General features: G+C 41.5%; 2 protein-coding genes across 2 annotated transcripts; both read left to right on the top strand.

Moving 5' to 3' along the window:
* Positions 1–1,420: 1,420 nt before the first annotated feature.
* On the top strand, positions 1,421–5,707 carry LOC139374447 (fap1 adhesin-like). Its single transcript, XM_071115486.1, has 3 exons — positions 1,421–1,944; positions 2,304–5,367; positions 5,478–5,707. Exons 1-2 carry the CDS (start codon positions 1,421–1,423, stop codon positions 5,323–5,325), a joined length of 3,546 nt encoding a protein of 1,181 aa, XP_070971587.1. The 3' UTR covers positions 5,326–5,367; positions 5,478–5,707.
* A 6,063-nt stretch (positions 5,708–11,770) lies between these two features.
* On the top strand, positions 11,771–16,610 carry LOC139374448 (coiled-coil domain containing 170). Its single transcript, XM_071115487.1, has 10 exons — positions 11,771–11,779; positions 11,980–12,162; positions 12,419–12,604; positions 12,682–12,807; positions 13,054–13,254; positions 14,682–14,855; positions 15,173–15,322; positions 15,639–15,731; positions 15,984–16,187; positions 16,341–16,610. Exons 1-10 carry the CDS (start codon positions 11,771–11,773, stop codon positions 16,608–16,610), a joined length of 1,596 nt encoding a protein of 531 aa, XP_070971588.1.
* Positions 16,611–16,644: the final 34 nt, after the last annotated feature.

Raw genomic sequence — 16,644 nt, forward strand, 5'->3', positions numbered from 1 at the left:
TCAATATTTTATATTAAAAAAAAGTATATATAAAGTATATATATATATATATATATAAAGAAGATACCTGAAAGAGATCCTAAAATTAAAATAGCTAAATGATCCTTGTTATCTTACAACAATTCCATATGCTAGTTTAGTACCCGCCCCACCCCACCCCAGAGGTCAAGTTATGTTGTATGTATGTGTATATATGTTGTATGTCCGTTGTATATATATATATATATATATATATATATATATATATATATATATTATCTCAAAATGTTCCCTTCTCCGTTTTAGTTACTCCAAAAGAATGGACAGATCTCCGGGCTGAGTGAAAAAGCAGCGGGCAAGATTGAGGAGGTCAACGGACTGTGTGAAGACAGGGTCGTTTCAGACGGTGAGTCATCACAGTGTGGACGAGAGTTAATTTGTGTGTGAATGAGAAAGGATTTACTTTTGGTTTCTTTGAAAAAGAGTTCCGTTGTTTCCTCAAGTTCTTGCAATGTTACGATCATGGTGAACACTTCACATTAAGCTATATATGTGGTTGTAAAGAGTTTATTTGTAGTTTATAATTATAGGTTATTTGTATGAATCAGGCAATTTAACAGTTTTGGGTAATGCATATTTGTTTTTTCATTACAGTTGGTGAGACAAATTCAGTTATCATTTCTCAGGATAAGGACATTCCGGAGACGATAGAGACTCTCACAGAGAAGATACCACCTCTGGAAAATGTGATGGGAAGGAATCACCAGATGCAGACGATGAGGCATCAACAAATGAGACTGAAACAGAAGTTAAATTAAATTAAGTCAATGAATGTTTTAAAAAATTCTTCAGTTCAATTGGTTTAAAATTTACATTGAAAAAAGACTGACACAACACAAGAAGACGTGAGCCCTAAGAAAGTAGATGGCGAAGCAAGAACTCCTGAGGATATCAAGGACACAAAAGAGACCACTATAGATAATGCTGAGGATAATACCGAGCAGAGCAGATCTGACTGATGATACAATAAAATAAATTGTTGGTGATACACCAAAAGAGTCTGTTGGCGATACACTAAAAGAGCTTATAGATGATACACTAGAAAAACTGGTTGACGAAATACTAAAAGAGCCTGCTGATGATATACCAGATGAGCCTACTGATGATACACAAAAAGAGCTTCTAGATGATACACTAGAAGAAGCGCATATCGACGATGCACCGAATGAGGTTGTTGATGACACAACAGAGGAACCTGCTGATGATTGTACCTCTTGCCATATGATGACAGACCTCACATTTGTGACATTTTCTCTATAAAACCACCAAGGAACATACCACAGAAATGATAGAACCTAAGGAGGAAGTCACACCTGAAGAAGTGGCAAAAGTAGAGAGAGAGGCAGAGGCACCAGCCCCACTGGTTCCGGTAGTTGACGAAATGTCTCCATTGAAACATTTTTTCCTGACAGGAAAAATACACAAGCAGGTTAATCAAGAACCCACAAAAGAATACAAGGTGGAACCTAAGGATGAAGTCAAGGAAGAACCTACGGAAGAACCCAAGACCGAACCCAAGGATGAACCCAAAGAGGAACCAAAGGAAGAAGTCAATGAGAAATCTAAGGAGAAAGTAGAGGAGGAAGTCTTCCCAACCGAAGAGACAGAGGCACCAGCACCAACCATTCTGGATGTTGAAGAACAAATTATATCCCCAATTAAGACGTTTTTCACTACTGGAATCTTTGCCGGTTTAAAGAAAAAGAAAAAGCTTATAGAAGACGAAACGCCCGAATATGCGACCGTTGAGAAGGAACAGGAACTGCAAAGCATTGAAAAACAGGAGGACATAAACACAGCAGAGGAAGCTGGACTTGAAGAAGAACAAACAAAAGAGGAGATCAGTCCAGGTGTTGAGGGGGAACAAAATGAGAAAGAACTTCAATTTGAAATTGCAGCCACAATGTTAGCCGGAGTAACAGATTCCCTAATGGCTGAGGCATCCAATGTCCCCGAACTCATTAAGAGTAATGTCCCTAAAAGTAGTGGAAACAGAGAGGATGTTCTTGAAGAGCAGACATCTACTAATATATTACAGACAATTATCTCAAATGAAGCTGAACTTCTTAGGTCAGGAAGTTCAGTCCAGGATATTCTTGAAGACCTGTGTCCTTCTTGGAGTTTCGTAACCGTTATAACAAATAAAGTTGAAACAAATGAAGCCAAACTTCTTAGCTCTCAAAACAAAGTTAAAACACAGGAAAGTCTTGAAGAGCAGTCTCATTCTTGGGGATTTGTCACAGTCACAGAGGATGTTCCTGAAGAGGAGTCAGCTCCTGTGGTATTACGGAATTCATAAGTAAACATCAGCAACTCAGTGATATACCTGAAGAAGTGTCTACTCCTGAAGAAGCCACTCAAGACGATACCATAGCCGAGGACCTAATAGAGTTGACATCTGAAGCAGTCACTGCCCCAGAACCGCTAGATGAAGAAACAACAGAAATGGTTTCAGCAGTGTCACAGCTGACAGATGAGTCCCCCAAAACATCAGGCAGCACAACACCTGTCCCAATAGAATACGAGTTAAAGGATACAGAGTTACTTCTGCATGAGACTGTTGATACCATTAGCAGAACCCAAACTCTCTCATTGGTAAATAGAAAAGGCCCACATCTGGAAGCTATTTCAGTTTCTCCACAAATATTACACACACCAAAAGAGAAGGAAGCAACAGTTTTGATAGCTCATGAAAAATCAGATGCAGTTGAAATCCGCACAGGTGAAGAGTCTCAACAAATTCTTGATCTTGTTGATAAAATCCCAGTGACTCCTATGGTAGAGTGTCCATCTGAGGTCACTGAGGTAGTACCCACAGAGTTGGCACCTGAGGACACTGAAGAGTCTGATGCTGCAAGAATCACTACAGATGATTTACACAAAGCTGAAGATGAATCAATTCCAATCATACGCATAGAAACTGAAAAGGACCCACAAACAGAATTGGTAAATGAGTTAGAAGAGGCAAGACCAGAACTTGTAGCCTACATTAGTTCAGAAGAAGGTGTAGCTCAGGTTGACGAAAAGGTGGTAGCAGAAGAAACTCCACAGCCTGATACAGAGAGTCTGGATGTATCAGTCACAGACAAACTTATCTCCATACAACCTCTCACTCTTGAAGAAGAGAAAGCGGAATTCCTGGATGTTGCGGAGGATGCTGCAGACAATGAGAATGCACCAGTTATAGAAACAATCACATGTGAGGTTCAAGATGTCACAGCTGCAATGCATGACGTTTCAATGTCGGAACCATCTGACGTTCTGGAATGTTTGATTGCCATAGTGACACCTGAAGTAGAATCCCCAGAGAAAAGGGATCCTGTGGGTTCTCTAAGACCACTTGAAGAAGCAAGACCAGTACTTATCACCACCGTTAATTCAGAAGAAGCTCAGGTTGAAGGAAAGGACGTTCTGAAAACTTTGATTGCTGTAGTGGCACCTGAAGTAGAATCCCCAGAGAAGAAAGATCCTTTGGGTGCTCTAAGACCACTCATATGCTCTGCTATGGTTCAGACACTAAAGGTAGAGGACATGGTTGTGATGAAGAATGTGCCTTCAGCACAGTTTGTTGATGGCCATGTGATCCAAGTACAAGTGACGGATGCAGAGCTAAAGTCAGCTGAAGAAATTGTTGAGATAGTGCTTGAAGTGGGCTCATCTGATGCAAATGATCACAAGATTATATTACAACAGGTGAACACTGAGATTGAATCAGATGAAGCAAATGTTAAGACAACCCATGAGGTGGGCTCAACTGATGATCACGAGATTATAGTACAAGTGGCGGATGCAGCGTTAAAGTCTGCTCAAGTAATTGTTGATCAAGGGCTTGAAATGGACTCAACCAATGTCACTGATCATGAGATCCAATTAAAAGGGTTGGATGTAGAGATTGAATCAGCTAAAACAATTGTTGATACAGTTCTTGAGGTTGTCTTAACTGATGTCAAGGGTCATGAGATCCAGGTACAAGTAACAGATGCAAATGCTGAGAAGGGTTCAGCTGAAGCTATTGTGGAGACAGCACTTGAGGTGGTTTCCTCAACCGATATTAAAGAGGTCATAGACGTTTGTGACAAAATGGAGGACGAAGGAGAGGGTGAGAATGCCACTGAGAAGATTGAGGACGACATGTTTGAAGAGGCCAGCAGTATTATAACTCAGGAAATTGTCCAACATGTGCAGCAGAACTCATCAGAAGACCCCAATGTTGTACCACAATCAAGTGAAAAGGCTGAAGTTGAATTATCGAGTGAAGCAGAAGTTTCGAAATCACCAGAGAATACACCAGCGGTCGCAGTTATAGAGAGTATAGGACATCCACATGTAACTGCACAGGTGCAAAAGACAATTCATTTATTTGAAAACTACTTTGATCTTAATACTCAGGGAAATGCACAAGAACCCTCAGAAAAAGAAACGGAGCCCTCGATTGCTCTCGAAGTTGATACAGTCTGTGAGGATAGAAAAACTCCTGAGGCATTTGTAGAGCCCACTTCTGAATTCAACAGCATACCCGACGACACAGTTCCCACTACATTTGCAGAGTCTTGTTCACAGGCAGATGTGCAAGATGTTTTTGGAACAGAGGCTGAATTCATGATTTATTCTGAAGTAGATCAAGCCATTGATGTTCCAGACTCTACTAGCGGGCATGAGAAGGAACTAGTGGGAATGGTAGTAGAATCAGCAAAGGAATCAGTGGAGTCGTTTGAAAAGAGACTATCTATTGAATCCCATGTCCATATCCATCTCCACATTAAACCCAGAGATACTGGAGTTGTGTCCGGGGGATTAGAGTCACCACCGCGTGCTATTTGGCCACCTCCAAGTACTGCTGCAGAAGTTGCAGTGAATACTGACAGCCTTCTAGCAGAATCAATAGAAAGTGCAAGTACTATTGCAAAACGTTCTGTGAATACTGACTGCGTTCTAACAGAATCAATGGAAAGTGCTCAACTTTGTGAAGTCAGTCAAATTGAGCAAACCAGTGACACTGCACCTCATGTGCCACTGCATACCCCACCTGCAACAGTGCTGTACACCCTAAACCCTGAAACAGAACAGGTGACCAATGCAGTAGGGTCTAACCCACACATAGAGGAAGAGAATGACCTAGAACTGTGGCTGGATGCTGAGGAAGATATTGGCACAGTAAAATCCAATATCTTGGAGGTTCTAAGCAAAAAAACAGATAGAGGAGTAGAGAAGACGCTGCAGGACAGTGGAGATATATTTGATATTGCACTTGAGCCTCAAAGCTTTCTGTCCGGAGGTGATACCTAATAAGACTGCAGCCATTCCACCAAACTGACGTATCATGAACTGGTAAATCAGCCCTTTACATTTCTTGTTATTCTACTTTGTATTTAAGTACTTGAAGAAGTACACAAATATAATGTCTCCTGAACTTGTCTCCTTGAACTTTCTTCTCTTAGGTTTAACCAGCTAAAGGAGTGCTGGACTACCAAAGAACAACCTGAAAGAGAAGATAGAAGTCCGCACATGAAGGATGACCCACCACAACGGAGCTAATGGAGACATTCTTCGGATCGTTGAATACATTAATGTTAGTTTCAATGTTATTATATCAAAGTTTAACTGTATGTGTAAATTACTTCTACTTATTTAAATACAATTTGTGTTCCTTTTCAAGGAACCATGTCATCTTATCGGAACTTGGAGGTACAATAATGTATATTATATCATATTTATGTTAAAATGTTTGAAAATGTTTGTTCTGTTTGTCCTTATTTATCAGAGTTTAGTTTTCTTTAGCGTTAATGTTATTTGTGGGTTGAACAGAAGCCTTCCAATTATCAACATAACACTTACATTCAACACAGGACATACGTACCCCACTGCTCACCAAAACAATGCAAAGACAAACTGATTAATTAAACAGGTATGTAGATTTGTTCGCGTTGTTACTCTGTTACCACTGTCTTCTGTCAGACACTAAATATTTGCTCGACTCAGCACATACCGGTAATACAACATTTGCTCTAGTCATGTGTAGTGACTAGAATTTGTATCACATTTATCATCATTCCTATGAATATTGCCATCCATCTTCATTATCTCAGAATTATAGTTGAATTGCCAAGTTTTCAAACTATGCACTGCAATGGTTAGTTGACACAGACCAAAATACTAATACAAAATGTGTATTTTATCACGAGTTACATGATGTATCGGTCACAGACAAACTTATCAACAGAACTATATTTGTGTATTCATTTGTTTTGCCTGTGAATATGCACAGTATACAAAACATTAAGAACATAACATAGACTGACTAGGTGAATCCAGGTGAAAGCTATGACCACTTATTGATGTAATTTGTTAGATCCACTTCAAATTCAGTGTAGATGGGCAGGGTGGGGTTAAAGAAGGATTTTTAAGCCTTGAGACAATTGAGACATGGACTAAATATTTAAAGATGCTATGCAGAAATCGCTCTGCCATTTCCTGGTTGCTAAAATTATAATAGTTTGCTTAATTTAAGTTTATGTGACAAAACAAGCAAGTATAGTGTAGAGAATCATTGTACCATCTAAAATATATTTTCCATAATCAAACATATTGTATTTTTAGCTGTTTGAAGCTGGTGTACAAAACTGAAAGTAAAAGACACAAAAACGAACCTTAAGAATGGGAGGCAGAGAAATAGTGCACATGTAACAGATTTACCACTTCTTCGACTTTCTTTCAATGACAATGACAGATCTATAACACACATTTCTATATGAATTTGGCCAGGTAGTGAAAAAAGTAACATAATGCAGCTTTAAGTGCCTTTGAACGGGGTATAGTAGTAGGTGCCAGGTGCACCGGTTTAAATGCGTGTCAAGAACTGCAACGCTGCTGGGTTTTTCACGCTCAAGTTTCCCATGTGTATCAAGAATGCTCCACCACCCAAAGGACATCTAGCCAACTTGAAACAACTGTGGGAAGCTTTGGAGTCAACATGGTCCAGCATCCCTGTGGGATGCCTTGCCTTGACACCTTGTCGAGTCCTTGCCCTGACGAATTGAGGCTGTTCTGAGGGCAAAGGGGGTGCAACTCAATATTAAGGAGTTCCTAATGTTTTGTACACTCAGTATATATATATATACAGTGCCTTGCGAAAGTATTCTGCCCCCTTGAACTTTGCGACCTTTTGCCACATTTCAGACTTCAAACATAAAGATATAAAACTGTATTTTTTTGTGAAGAATCAACAACAAGTGGGACACAATCATGAAGTGGAACAACATTTATTGGATATTTCAAACTTTTTTAACAAATCAAAAACTGAAAAATTGGGCGTGCAAAATTATTCAGCCCCCTTAAGTTAATACTTTGTAGCGCCACCTTTTGCTGCGATTACAGCTGTAAGTCGCTTGGGGTATGTCTCTATCAGTTTTGCACATCGAGAGACTGACATTTTTTCCCATTCCTCCTTACAAAACAGCTCGAGCTCAGTGAGGTTGGATGGAGAGCATTTGTGAACAGCAGTTTTCAGTTCTTTCCACAGATTCTTGATTGGATTCAGGTCTGGACTTTGACTTGGCCATTCTAACACCTGGATATGTTTATTTTTGAACCATTCCATTGTAGATTTTGCTTTATGTTTTGGATCATTGTCTTGTTGGAAGACAAATCTCCGTCCCAGTCTCAGGTCTTTTGCAGACTCCATCAGGTTTTCTTCCAGAATGGTCCTGTATTTGGCTCCATCCATCTTCCCATCAATTTTAACCATCTTCCCTGTCCCTACTGAAGAAAAGCAGGCCCAAACCATGATGCTGCCACCACCATGTTTGACAGTGGGTATGGTGTGTTCAGCTGTGTTGCTTTTACGCCAAACATAACGTTTTGCATTGTTGCCAAAAAGTTCAATTTTGGTTTCATCTGACCAGTGTGTCTCCCAGGTGGCTTGTGGCAAACTTTAAACAACACTTTTTATGGATATCTTTAAGAAATGGCTTTCTTCTTGCCACTCTTCCATAAAGGCCAGATTTGTGCAATATACGACTGATTGTTGTCCTATGGACAGAGTCTCCCACCTCAGCTGTAGATCTCTGCAGTTCATCCAGAGTGATCATGGGCCTCTTGGCTGCATCTCTGATCAGTCTTCTCCTTGTATGAGCTGAACGTTTAGAGGGACGGCCAGGTCTTGGTAGATTTGCAGTGGTCTGATACTCCTTCCATTTCAATATTATCGCTTGCACAGTGCTCCTTGGGATGTTTAAAGCTTGGGAAATCTTTTTGTATCCAAATCCGGCTTTAAACTTCTTCACAACAGTATCTCGGACCTGCCTGGTGTGTTCCTTGTTCTTCATGATGCTCTCTGCGCTTTTAACGGACCTCTAAGACTATCACAGTGCAGGTGCATTTATACGGAGACTTGATTACACACAGGTGGATTGTATTTATCATCATTAGTCATTTAGGTCAACATTGGATCATTCAGAGATCCTCACTGAACTTCTGGAGAGAGTTTGCTGCACTGAAAGTAAAGGGGCTGAATAATTTTGCACGCCCAATTTTTCAGTTTTTGATTTGTTAAAAAAAGTTTGAAATATCCAATAAATGTCGTTCCACTTCATGATTGTGTCCCACTTGTTGTTGATTCTTCACAAAAAAATACAGTTTTATATCTTTATGTTTGAAGCCTGAAATGTGGCAAAAGGTCGCAAAGTTCAAGAGGGCCGAATACTTTCGCAAGGCACTGTATATTCCTCTTTGTCTTCAAATGTAATATTAACTAATACCTAAATGCAAAACATAAAATAGTTGCATGAACACTTTTATATTTCAAAGCTGTGAATGAAATAAATGAAAACTATTTACATCTGGCTTGAAGGACCACTCTGAGCCTCTCGGGGCCTTTCTTACAGATGAGTTAAGGTTCTGTCACTATGCTTCTACCTATACTAAATACAGCAAGACGTGATGACAATACACAAGTTAGTTCAGTCTACTTTATCTTATAAAATCAAACACAACAAACTTACTAAAAGGAGATGACAGCTGTCACCAAAAGTATGTGCTCTAGATATTCATGGCTCATATGAATGTGAATAACATTTGACATGGCAAGACCACAGACAATTAGCATCTTCTAAATGACCTGCAGTGCCAGGCAATAGGCTCAGCTTCTTCCAGACAAGTCACTGGGTTGATGAGATATCGGATTGTTTGGTTGAATTATTACAGTTTGCCAGAATGAAGAAATACACCGAAATGTATGTCTGCAAATTTATAAATATGTACAGTGAATCAATACATATAGGCAATTTAAAGTTTCAACTCAAAATATTAACACAAGCATATTAAAGCCCCAAGAAACATGCATATATTAATGATGGGGATGTAATGGCTCACCGATACGCATCAGTTCCTTATTCAAATGTTTAAAATAGGACTGCGTCGGTCCACGGACCACAAACCATCCAAATGTAGCATGCATCGGTCAGAAAATCGATTCAAAAGTGACGAATCGCACATTCACAATTCTTTCTACTTTCCCGAAAAGACCTCATATTTGTGACAACTGATGCGACCCAAGCATGTAACTGTATTGACAGTCATTGATCTACAAATCATTTTGATTGTTGAATAACCCTGGGGAATATTTTTTTATTACAAAAAACACAAAGGTTAAATAAATAAAATAGATACATCCATTAGGCATCTCCCAGTCCTCTAATCTGATTGGTGGACGGCATCACCTTGTCCTCCTTTGGGGTCGGCTGATTGGTTCTGGATGGTTGTTTGGCCCTAGGGCCTTTAGGAAGTTTCTTCCCACTTCCAGTCAAGGTCACTGGTTTAATAGGGGCCGTTGAATAGAGCCTCCTCTGTATATTGACACCCAACTGTCTGGTGGAGGTGGAATGACCAATGATAGCTGATAGCGACACAACACCGGTGCTGAAACACAGTGACACATTACGAAACATCTCACTTCCTGTCTCCTCTGATAGTCCTCTGATGCTGTTGGGAGTGTGTGTGTTTGAATGACAGGTCCTATGATGAACATATAGATAGAATAGAGTTCTAGGTGGAGTCACATGCAGCCGGACAGGGTCCGACAGATTGACAGGGGTGAAGCCATAGGAACATGTCCTACTCCTCAAAGGCTGCTGTATCCTCAGATGGCACAACAGTGTCCGGAGCATGTTATCTGCATGGGGGGACTGTACACAGGAATGCAAAGAGAAGAGAAAACATAAGCATTCTGACTAGCTAAAATCAATAAATGTGAAATATTGAATAATGATGGAAACAACTATGGGTTTTATTATAGTTTTATTATAGTCAAAAGGACCCCATTATAAAACCATCACATATAGAAATGCATTTTGGCAATGTACTGTACATTAATATGGCTAGCTATACTGCAGGGCAGGAAGATTGACCTTGGGTGAATGGCATTGAATGGGAATGCATGCAATAGCTAGCTAGATAGATTACAATAAACGTTCTGGGCAACATTAGCTATGGTCAGAAGTCACTATATTGTGGCTGTTCATGAACCTCACAATAAAGCACGAGAGTATCACTATCCCAAATCAAACCTTCCATGATGTAGCTACGGTTCGTGCACTAACACGTGCAAGGTACTATAGCTAAATAGCGAACTTCAAATGAATGAGGATGTAACCAGACAGAAGGGGTTTTAGTTATACATATCTTTGATGTAATGTTAACGTTAGCTAACTTAAAGAAGCTAACCTAAAGAAAATAACTCACCAAATCAGGCTTTGCAAACAAGAATATGTTTCAATGGCTGTCATGTTAAAAATAACTACAGTATCTACGTTAAGTCACACTAGATCCGCATAACAGTTTGAGGTTTGAACGGAAGCTTGTTGTGCATAAAGTTTCATTTGAACAGCTACCGTATTTTCTGGTTGCAGTGACGCGACGTAGTGTCATCCTGAAGCTAAGGGTCCTGAACAACAGTACCCCCTGTGGTGAAACGAGAGACAATGTTTTCTGTTGCCTGGAGACTCCTGGAAACAAGCACTGTATAGCACTTGGTTGAAATCCCAACACAAAACTCTCACCTATATCTATTCTATTTATAAGGCGACCTACAGATAAAACAGAGAAATAAAATGGAAAGTATTGATACCGCAACAGAAGGCAGACAACTGGATAAGGTAAAATAGAAATGTCATGAATAGAGCTGACCTTATTCTACATGTCAGGGAAGCATGTTTGTTCTACACTTAAAGGACTTTTTTTTTGTTGCTGCAAACATCACCGCAAATCGCAGTGTTTGACAATCACTGTTGTTAAAAAAAAATGATGTTATCTGGTATAACTTTTTTACCTTTTATTTTTTTTAAATAAAAAACGTAATTTGCCGTTTTCACATATACACAGGTAATGAAAATTAGGTTGTAAAGTAAATTAGGTTGTAAAGTTGTCCTTTAAAAATTAGGTTGTAAAGTTGTCCTTTAACATAACATATTGTTATGATTTGTTTAAATTTACCCACTTTTTCTCCCTAATTTCGTGATATTCAATTGCGAACTTGTCTCATCGCTGCAACTCCCCAACAGGCTTTGGGAGAGGTGAAGTTTCCTCCGAAACATGACCCGCCAAACTGTGTCCCTTAACACCCGCCCGCTTAACCCGGAATCCAGCTGCACCAATATTTCGGAAGAAACAGAGTTCAACTGACAACCAAAGTCAGCCTGCAGGCACCCGGCCTGCCACAAGGAGTCGCTAGAGCGCGATGAGCCACGTAAAGCCCCCCCGGCCAAACCTTACCCTAACCCGGATGAAGCTGGGCCAATTGTGCACCGCCCTATGGGTCTCACGGTCATGGCCAGTTGTGATACAGCCTGGGATCCGCTGCCTTAGACCGCTGTGCCACTCGGAGACTACTAACATAACATATTTAACTTGTTCCACAACATTGTGCCCTGCTTAATGTGTCCCCAGGTGGAGCCCTGCCTTGAGAGGGACAGACTGAGGATGAGGGTCTCAGTATTGGAGGAGAGTGTGAGGTCCTACGAGGTAGAGTGTAAAGCTAGCAGAGAGACGGTGATGAGACTGGTCGCAGAGGTGGCCCGGGAGAGGAGGAACACAGCAGGCAGTGCAGAGGCTCTCGATGTGCTCAGACTGGTATGTATCCATATGTGCATCCTTTTAAAACACATACGCTTTTCACTTTGTGTTGATACGAGCTGTACTTTGCTGGCTCTGATATATATTTTCCAGGGCAGTACAGCCTGGAATTGGCTTGTCTCAGTAGTGTACTACTGCCATCTTTGTTGTGTATAAGCATCAATTAATGTGTTAAATCTTTATACATGCATTATGTACAGTAAATGGTTATTTGTTGCAATTTTGCATATCCTTATCAAAATATGTCTTCCAGGATTTAGATAGTGCCTTGCTGACCAAGAGGAGCACAGATATGGAGAACCAGAGTCTAGCAGAGAGGCTGGAGGCCAATCAACGTGTGGTTGCGGCAGCCAAGCAAGAGGCAGGGTGCCTGGAGAGGCAGATCCAGGAGCTGGAAGGGAAACTCCAGACCAGCCAGGGGAAAAACCAGGCTACAAAGGTAGGATTGCAATATTCCCAGGTTTTCCCAGAAATCCAGTTTGAAGGATTCTAGAAATTTTGAGACCCCATTCACAGGGGAGACTGCAGGCCCTCCTGGGGGAAGTAGGGGCCCTTCTACAGCTGGGTCTCTCCATGCCAACTGAGGAGGAAATACTACAGAGACTCGGGGACCTCTGCACCAGGCAGGAACGCATGAAAGCGGTAAGTAGGGTTTTTTTCTGTTCTTATACTGCTACATTGTGTGACAGTTTCAATAGGCAAGAATATAATATACTGATAGATAATCAATACTGATAGATAATCAATCAGGATTTTCAATCATTTTATACCTGGAGATACAATGTTTGAACGATAGCCTAAAGTGGGTGCGCATTGCAATAACCTTGAGTAGTTATTCTTTATCAGTAGTTGTGTTTTTAAGTTGTAGCCGCCAATATTTCCTGTCAGATCACAGAGGAGATGGAGAGGAGGCTGTCCCAGGTTCGTGAGGATGTGTCCAGGCAGACAGAGCTCCACCACAGTGCCCTGCAGAGAGCCCAGCTGGCTGAGCAACAGGTCACAGACCTCAGCGACAGGCTGCAGGGTTTGGAAGCTGAGCTGATGACTTCAGACGTGCACCGAGATGGGCTGAGTCATGACAGACAGCTTGTGAGTGAGCACACTGGCAACCATGTAGAGTGTGCAGTAGGTGAACACCACACATTTCTCCACTGGTGGTGCTGCCCCCCCCAAATGATAACAGTCTTTATAACTAATGTTAGACACAGTATATAGAACATATAACTATGGTAGTATATAACACTGTTGATACCTCCATGCTATAGTACGCTATAGTAAATAATCCCACAGCACCCAATCCCCTTCCTCAAAAAATATATAAACAACTACACCCTTGCCTTTCGTGAACCAACTCCTTTTTCCTACTAGCATTGGCTTTTCTGATAGCTACTTTATTGAGGAAAAATTGACTTACTATAAATGAGATGTGGTTGTCCCACCTAGCTATCTTAAGATGAATGCACTAACTGTAAGATGCTCTGGATAAAAGAGTCTGCTAAAAGACGAAAATGTAAATGTAAAACGTACACTGGGTGGACGAAACAATTACGAACACCTCCTCTTTCCATGACATAGACTGACCAGGTGAATCCAGGTGAAAGCTATGATCCCTTATGGATGTCATTAATTAAATCCACTTTAACTCAGTCCCCGGGTCCAGAACAAATTTAAGGAAACATACAGTATTATACAGAGCCATGAGTGGATGGAACTCAGCAAACCTGGTTTAAAAAAAAACTAATAAAACGACACTTCACGGCACAACGCCTCTCCCCCATGTGACCTACTTGTTGTGTGTATGTACTGACGTGTGTTAACTGATAGATGCACACACACACTACATGTTAATGTTTAGAAACAGATGTCAATTCTAAAGTCTTATTTTTTGGTAAAGCCTTTTTCGTTGTGTGTCGGACCCCGTCACTAAGACTAGCTGACGCTAATGGGGAGCCTAATAATTCAAAGCAAATCAGTGTAGATGAAGGGGAGGAGACAGGTTAAAGAGGGATTTTGAAGTCCTTGAGGCAATGGAGACATGGATTGTGTGTGTGTGCCATTCAAAGGGAGAATGGGCAAGGCAAAAGTGCCTCATAAACTCAGTTTATAGAGTGCGGTAATAGAGCACGAGAGCAGCATACTATGTGTGGGAGCTTTTCTTTTTTTATTACCAAATCTGGAAAGGGACCTTAATAGGACCGGGACCACGACCATCCTCGTACTAAAATCAGAATGGTACATTTACTGTAAATGGATTTGGATGTTTCTAGAATAGCAGAGATATTACTGCCTTGGCCTGTATTCACAAAGTGTCCCCAGAGTAGGAGTACTCATCTAAGAACAGGCATCTAAGAACTCTTATTCGTTATGACCACCCGTACGTAAAATGTATGCATGTATGACTAAGTCTCTTTGGATAAAAGCGTCTACTAAATGGCATATATTATTTAAAAGGCTAAATTGCAGCACTCCAACTCAGAGACACTATGTAAATATGGGCCTTGTGTTTTCCCAAGTAGTATGAGCAGTTCCTGGAACAGTTGTCAGAGAGGATGAAAGTAGACGGTATCGCCACTGACCTGGGCTACGACATGAGACTTCAGCTCATTCTGTCTCGGGCAGAGCAACTTGTCAAACTAGAAGGGACGGCTTTGGTGGAGAGCAAGACCCTGGCCCACAACCAACAGCGAAAGGTACACAAAATGAAACTAGTAGCTACTGAACCAACAACTTAAGAGTGTACATATCATTTGTTTATAGTCAGAGGGTTGTTTGCACACCTTACATCGTTGTATACATTGTCACACCTTACATCATTGTATAAAACAAAACTCAAGCACACTGGTATTTTTGTATGATCCGCATTCCACAATGTACAGTATTTAATGGATCGCACGCCAACATTTATGTCAATCTAGTTACTATCATTACTGTTCCATCTACTAGTATCATTGTATGTTGTGCTTAAACACCTGTTTACCATGTTTACCGTATACCATGTTACCTGCAGTTGAAGATCCAGAAGGAGCGGTTGGAGAGTAAGGAGCTCCACATGGAGCTGTTGAGGAGGAAGGTGTCTGAGCTAGAGGAGGAAAAGAGAAGTCGCTCAGCCCTGGCCATGCAGCGAGACGACGCCAATGTGACCGCCCGGAAGATGCAGGTAGCCTAGAGGTTAGAGGGGTGGGCTAGTAGCCAGAAGGTTGCTAGTTCAAGCCCCAGGCACGGGCGTAAAAAGTGGAAACTGAACCGGCAACTGAAGGGCTGCTGGTCTGTGATCCCAGGTGCTAGCTCCTGCCATTGTGCCCTTTAGCATGGCACTTACCCCCTAAAACTGAACCCCTAAAGCTCCACATCCAGGGGCGAGGTTAAGATAGACAGAAGCCACATTTCTGTTTCTTAATAAACTGACAATAAAGTATGTATTCTACTGTATCTAAAGAATCTATTCTATCTTAAGTATCTATTCTATCCTAAAGAAGAAGGTGGAGCGACTACAGGAGGAACTAGGATCCAGTAAGGTCTCCATCACAGAGCTCAAGGCCCAGCTGTCACACACCAACGAGCTGAAGGTAGAGGGCAGGACAGCTCAGGCCCACACATCCTCTAGAGGCAGAGTCATATAACTTCATTTCCTGGCGACTTCCTGTAGCTACAAGATTGCATATTGAGTTTGAATAAAAGTTGGTTATTAAAACCCCTAAGCACGGTCTTATATGTAAATTGGGAATAATTGTTTAAAGACTATACTTTCTAATGTTATGTTGTTGTTAAGTAACATGATCAAAATACATTCATTTCCAATTTGGAATGATGTGTCGAAGCTCAAAGTCCTGGAGCAGAGTCAGACCAATGCGGAGCAGAGTAAGAGACTGGAGGACCTGGAGAAGGGCAAGGCCAAGGTGGAGAAGAAGTTCAGCACAGCCAGGACAGACCTACAGAGCCAGGAGCATCTGGCCAGGGAGGCCCAGCAGCAGTTGACCAGCCTTAGACAGACCCTGGCTCAGCTCACTGACAGAGAGAGAGAGGTGGGGAGGATGGATGGATGGATACATAGTCGTATTAACATGCACATACGCACGCACGCACGCACGCACGCACACATAATATAATTTGATTGAGGAGTACAGAAAAAGACCATCCGAAACCTGACTGGCGGTATGTTTACTCTGTTGTTTCAGTTGGTAGACTTCCGTATGGTGGTCTCTCAGATGTTAGGTCTGGATGTCTCAGCCCTGGCCCTTCCAAACTATGAGATCATCAAATCTCTGGAGAGCCTGCTTCACCCCCACCATGACCTCCACCACCACTCCCTGGCCCTGTCCTGGCCCTGTCCTACCCACTACCAGAACCACCATCTCCTACAGCTCCAGGACCGAGATACCTCTGGGTCTGTCACATCCCGCTCAGCTTTCTCTCAGAGGTCCACTGGCCCCGAGGCTCTCCTGTGAACGAAACGTACATCTGCTCATCCCGAGGACTCTG

The sequence above is a fragment of the Oncorhynchus clarkii genome, chromosome 19 (genome assembly GCF_045791955.1).
Source record: "Oncorhynchus clarkii lewisi isolate Uvic-CL-2024 chromosome 19, UVic_Ocla_1.0, whole genome shotgun sequence".
Taxonomy (NCBI): domain Eukaryota; kingdom Metazoa; phylum Chordata; class Actinopteri; order Salmoniformes; family Salmonidae; genus Oncorhynchus; species Oncorhynchus clarkii.

Excerpts from the sequence above, each read along its gene's own strand:
- LOC139374447 (XM_071115486.1), top strand. The coding sequence starts at position 1,421 with ATGTCTCCATTGAAACATTTTTTCCTGACAGGAAAAATACACAAGCAG. Across the intron at positions 1,945-2,303 it reads TTTGAAATTGCAGCCACAAT|AGGAGTCAGCTCCTGTGGTA; the intron begins GTTAGCCGGAGT and ends ATGTTCCTGAAG.
- LOC139374448 (XM_071115487.1), top strand. Across the intron at positions 12,605-12,681 it reads GGAAAAACCAGGCTACAAAG|GGGAGACTGCAGGCCCTCCT; the intron begins GTAGGATTGCAA and ends CCCCATTCACAG. Across the intron at positions 16,188-16,340 it reads TCACTGACAGAGAGAGAGAG|TTGGTAGACTTCCGTATGGT; the intron begins GTGGGGAGGATG and ends CTGTTGTTTCAG.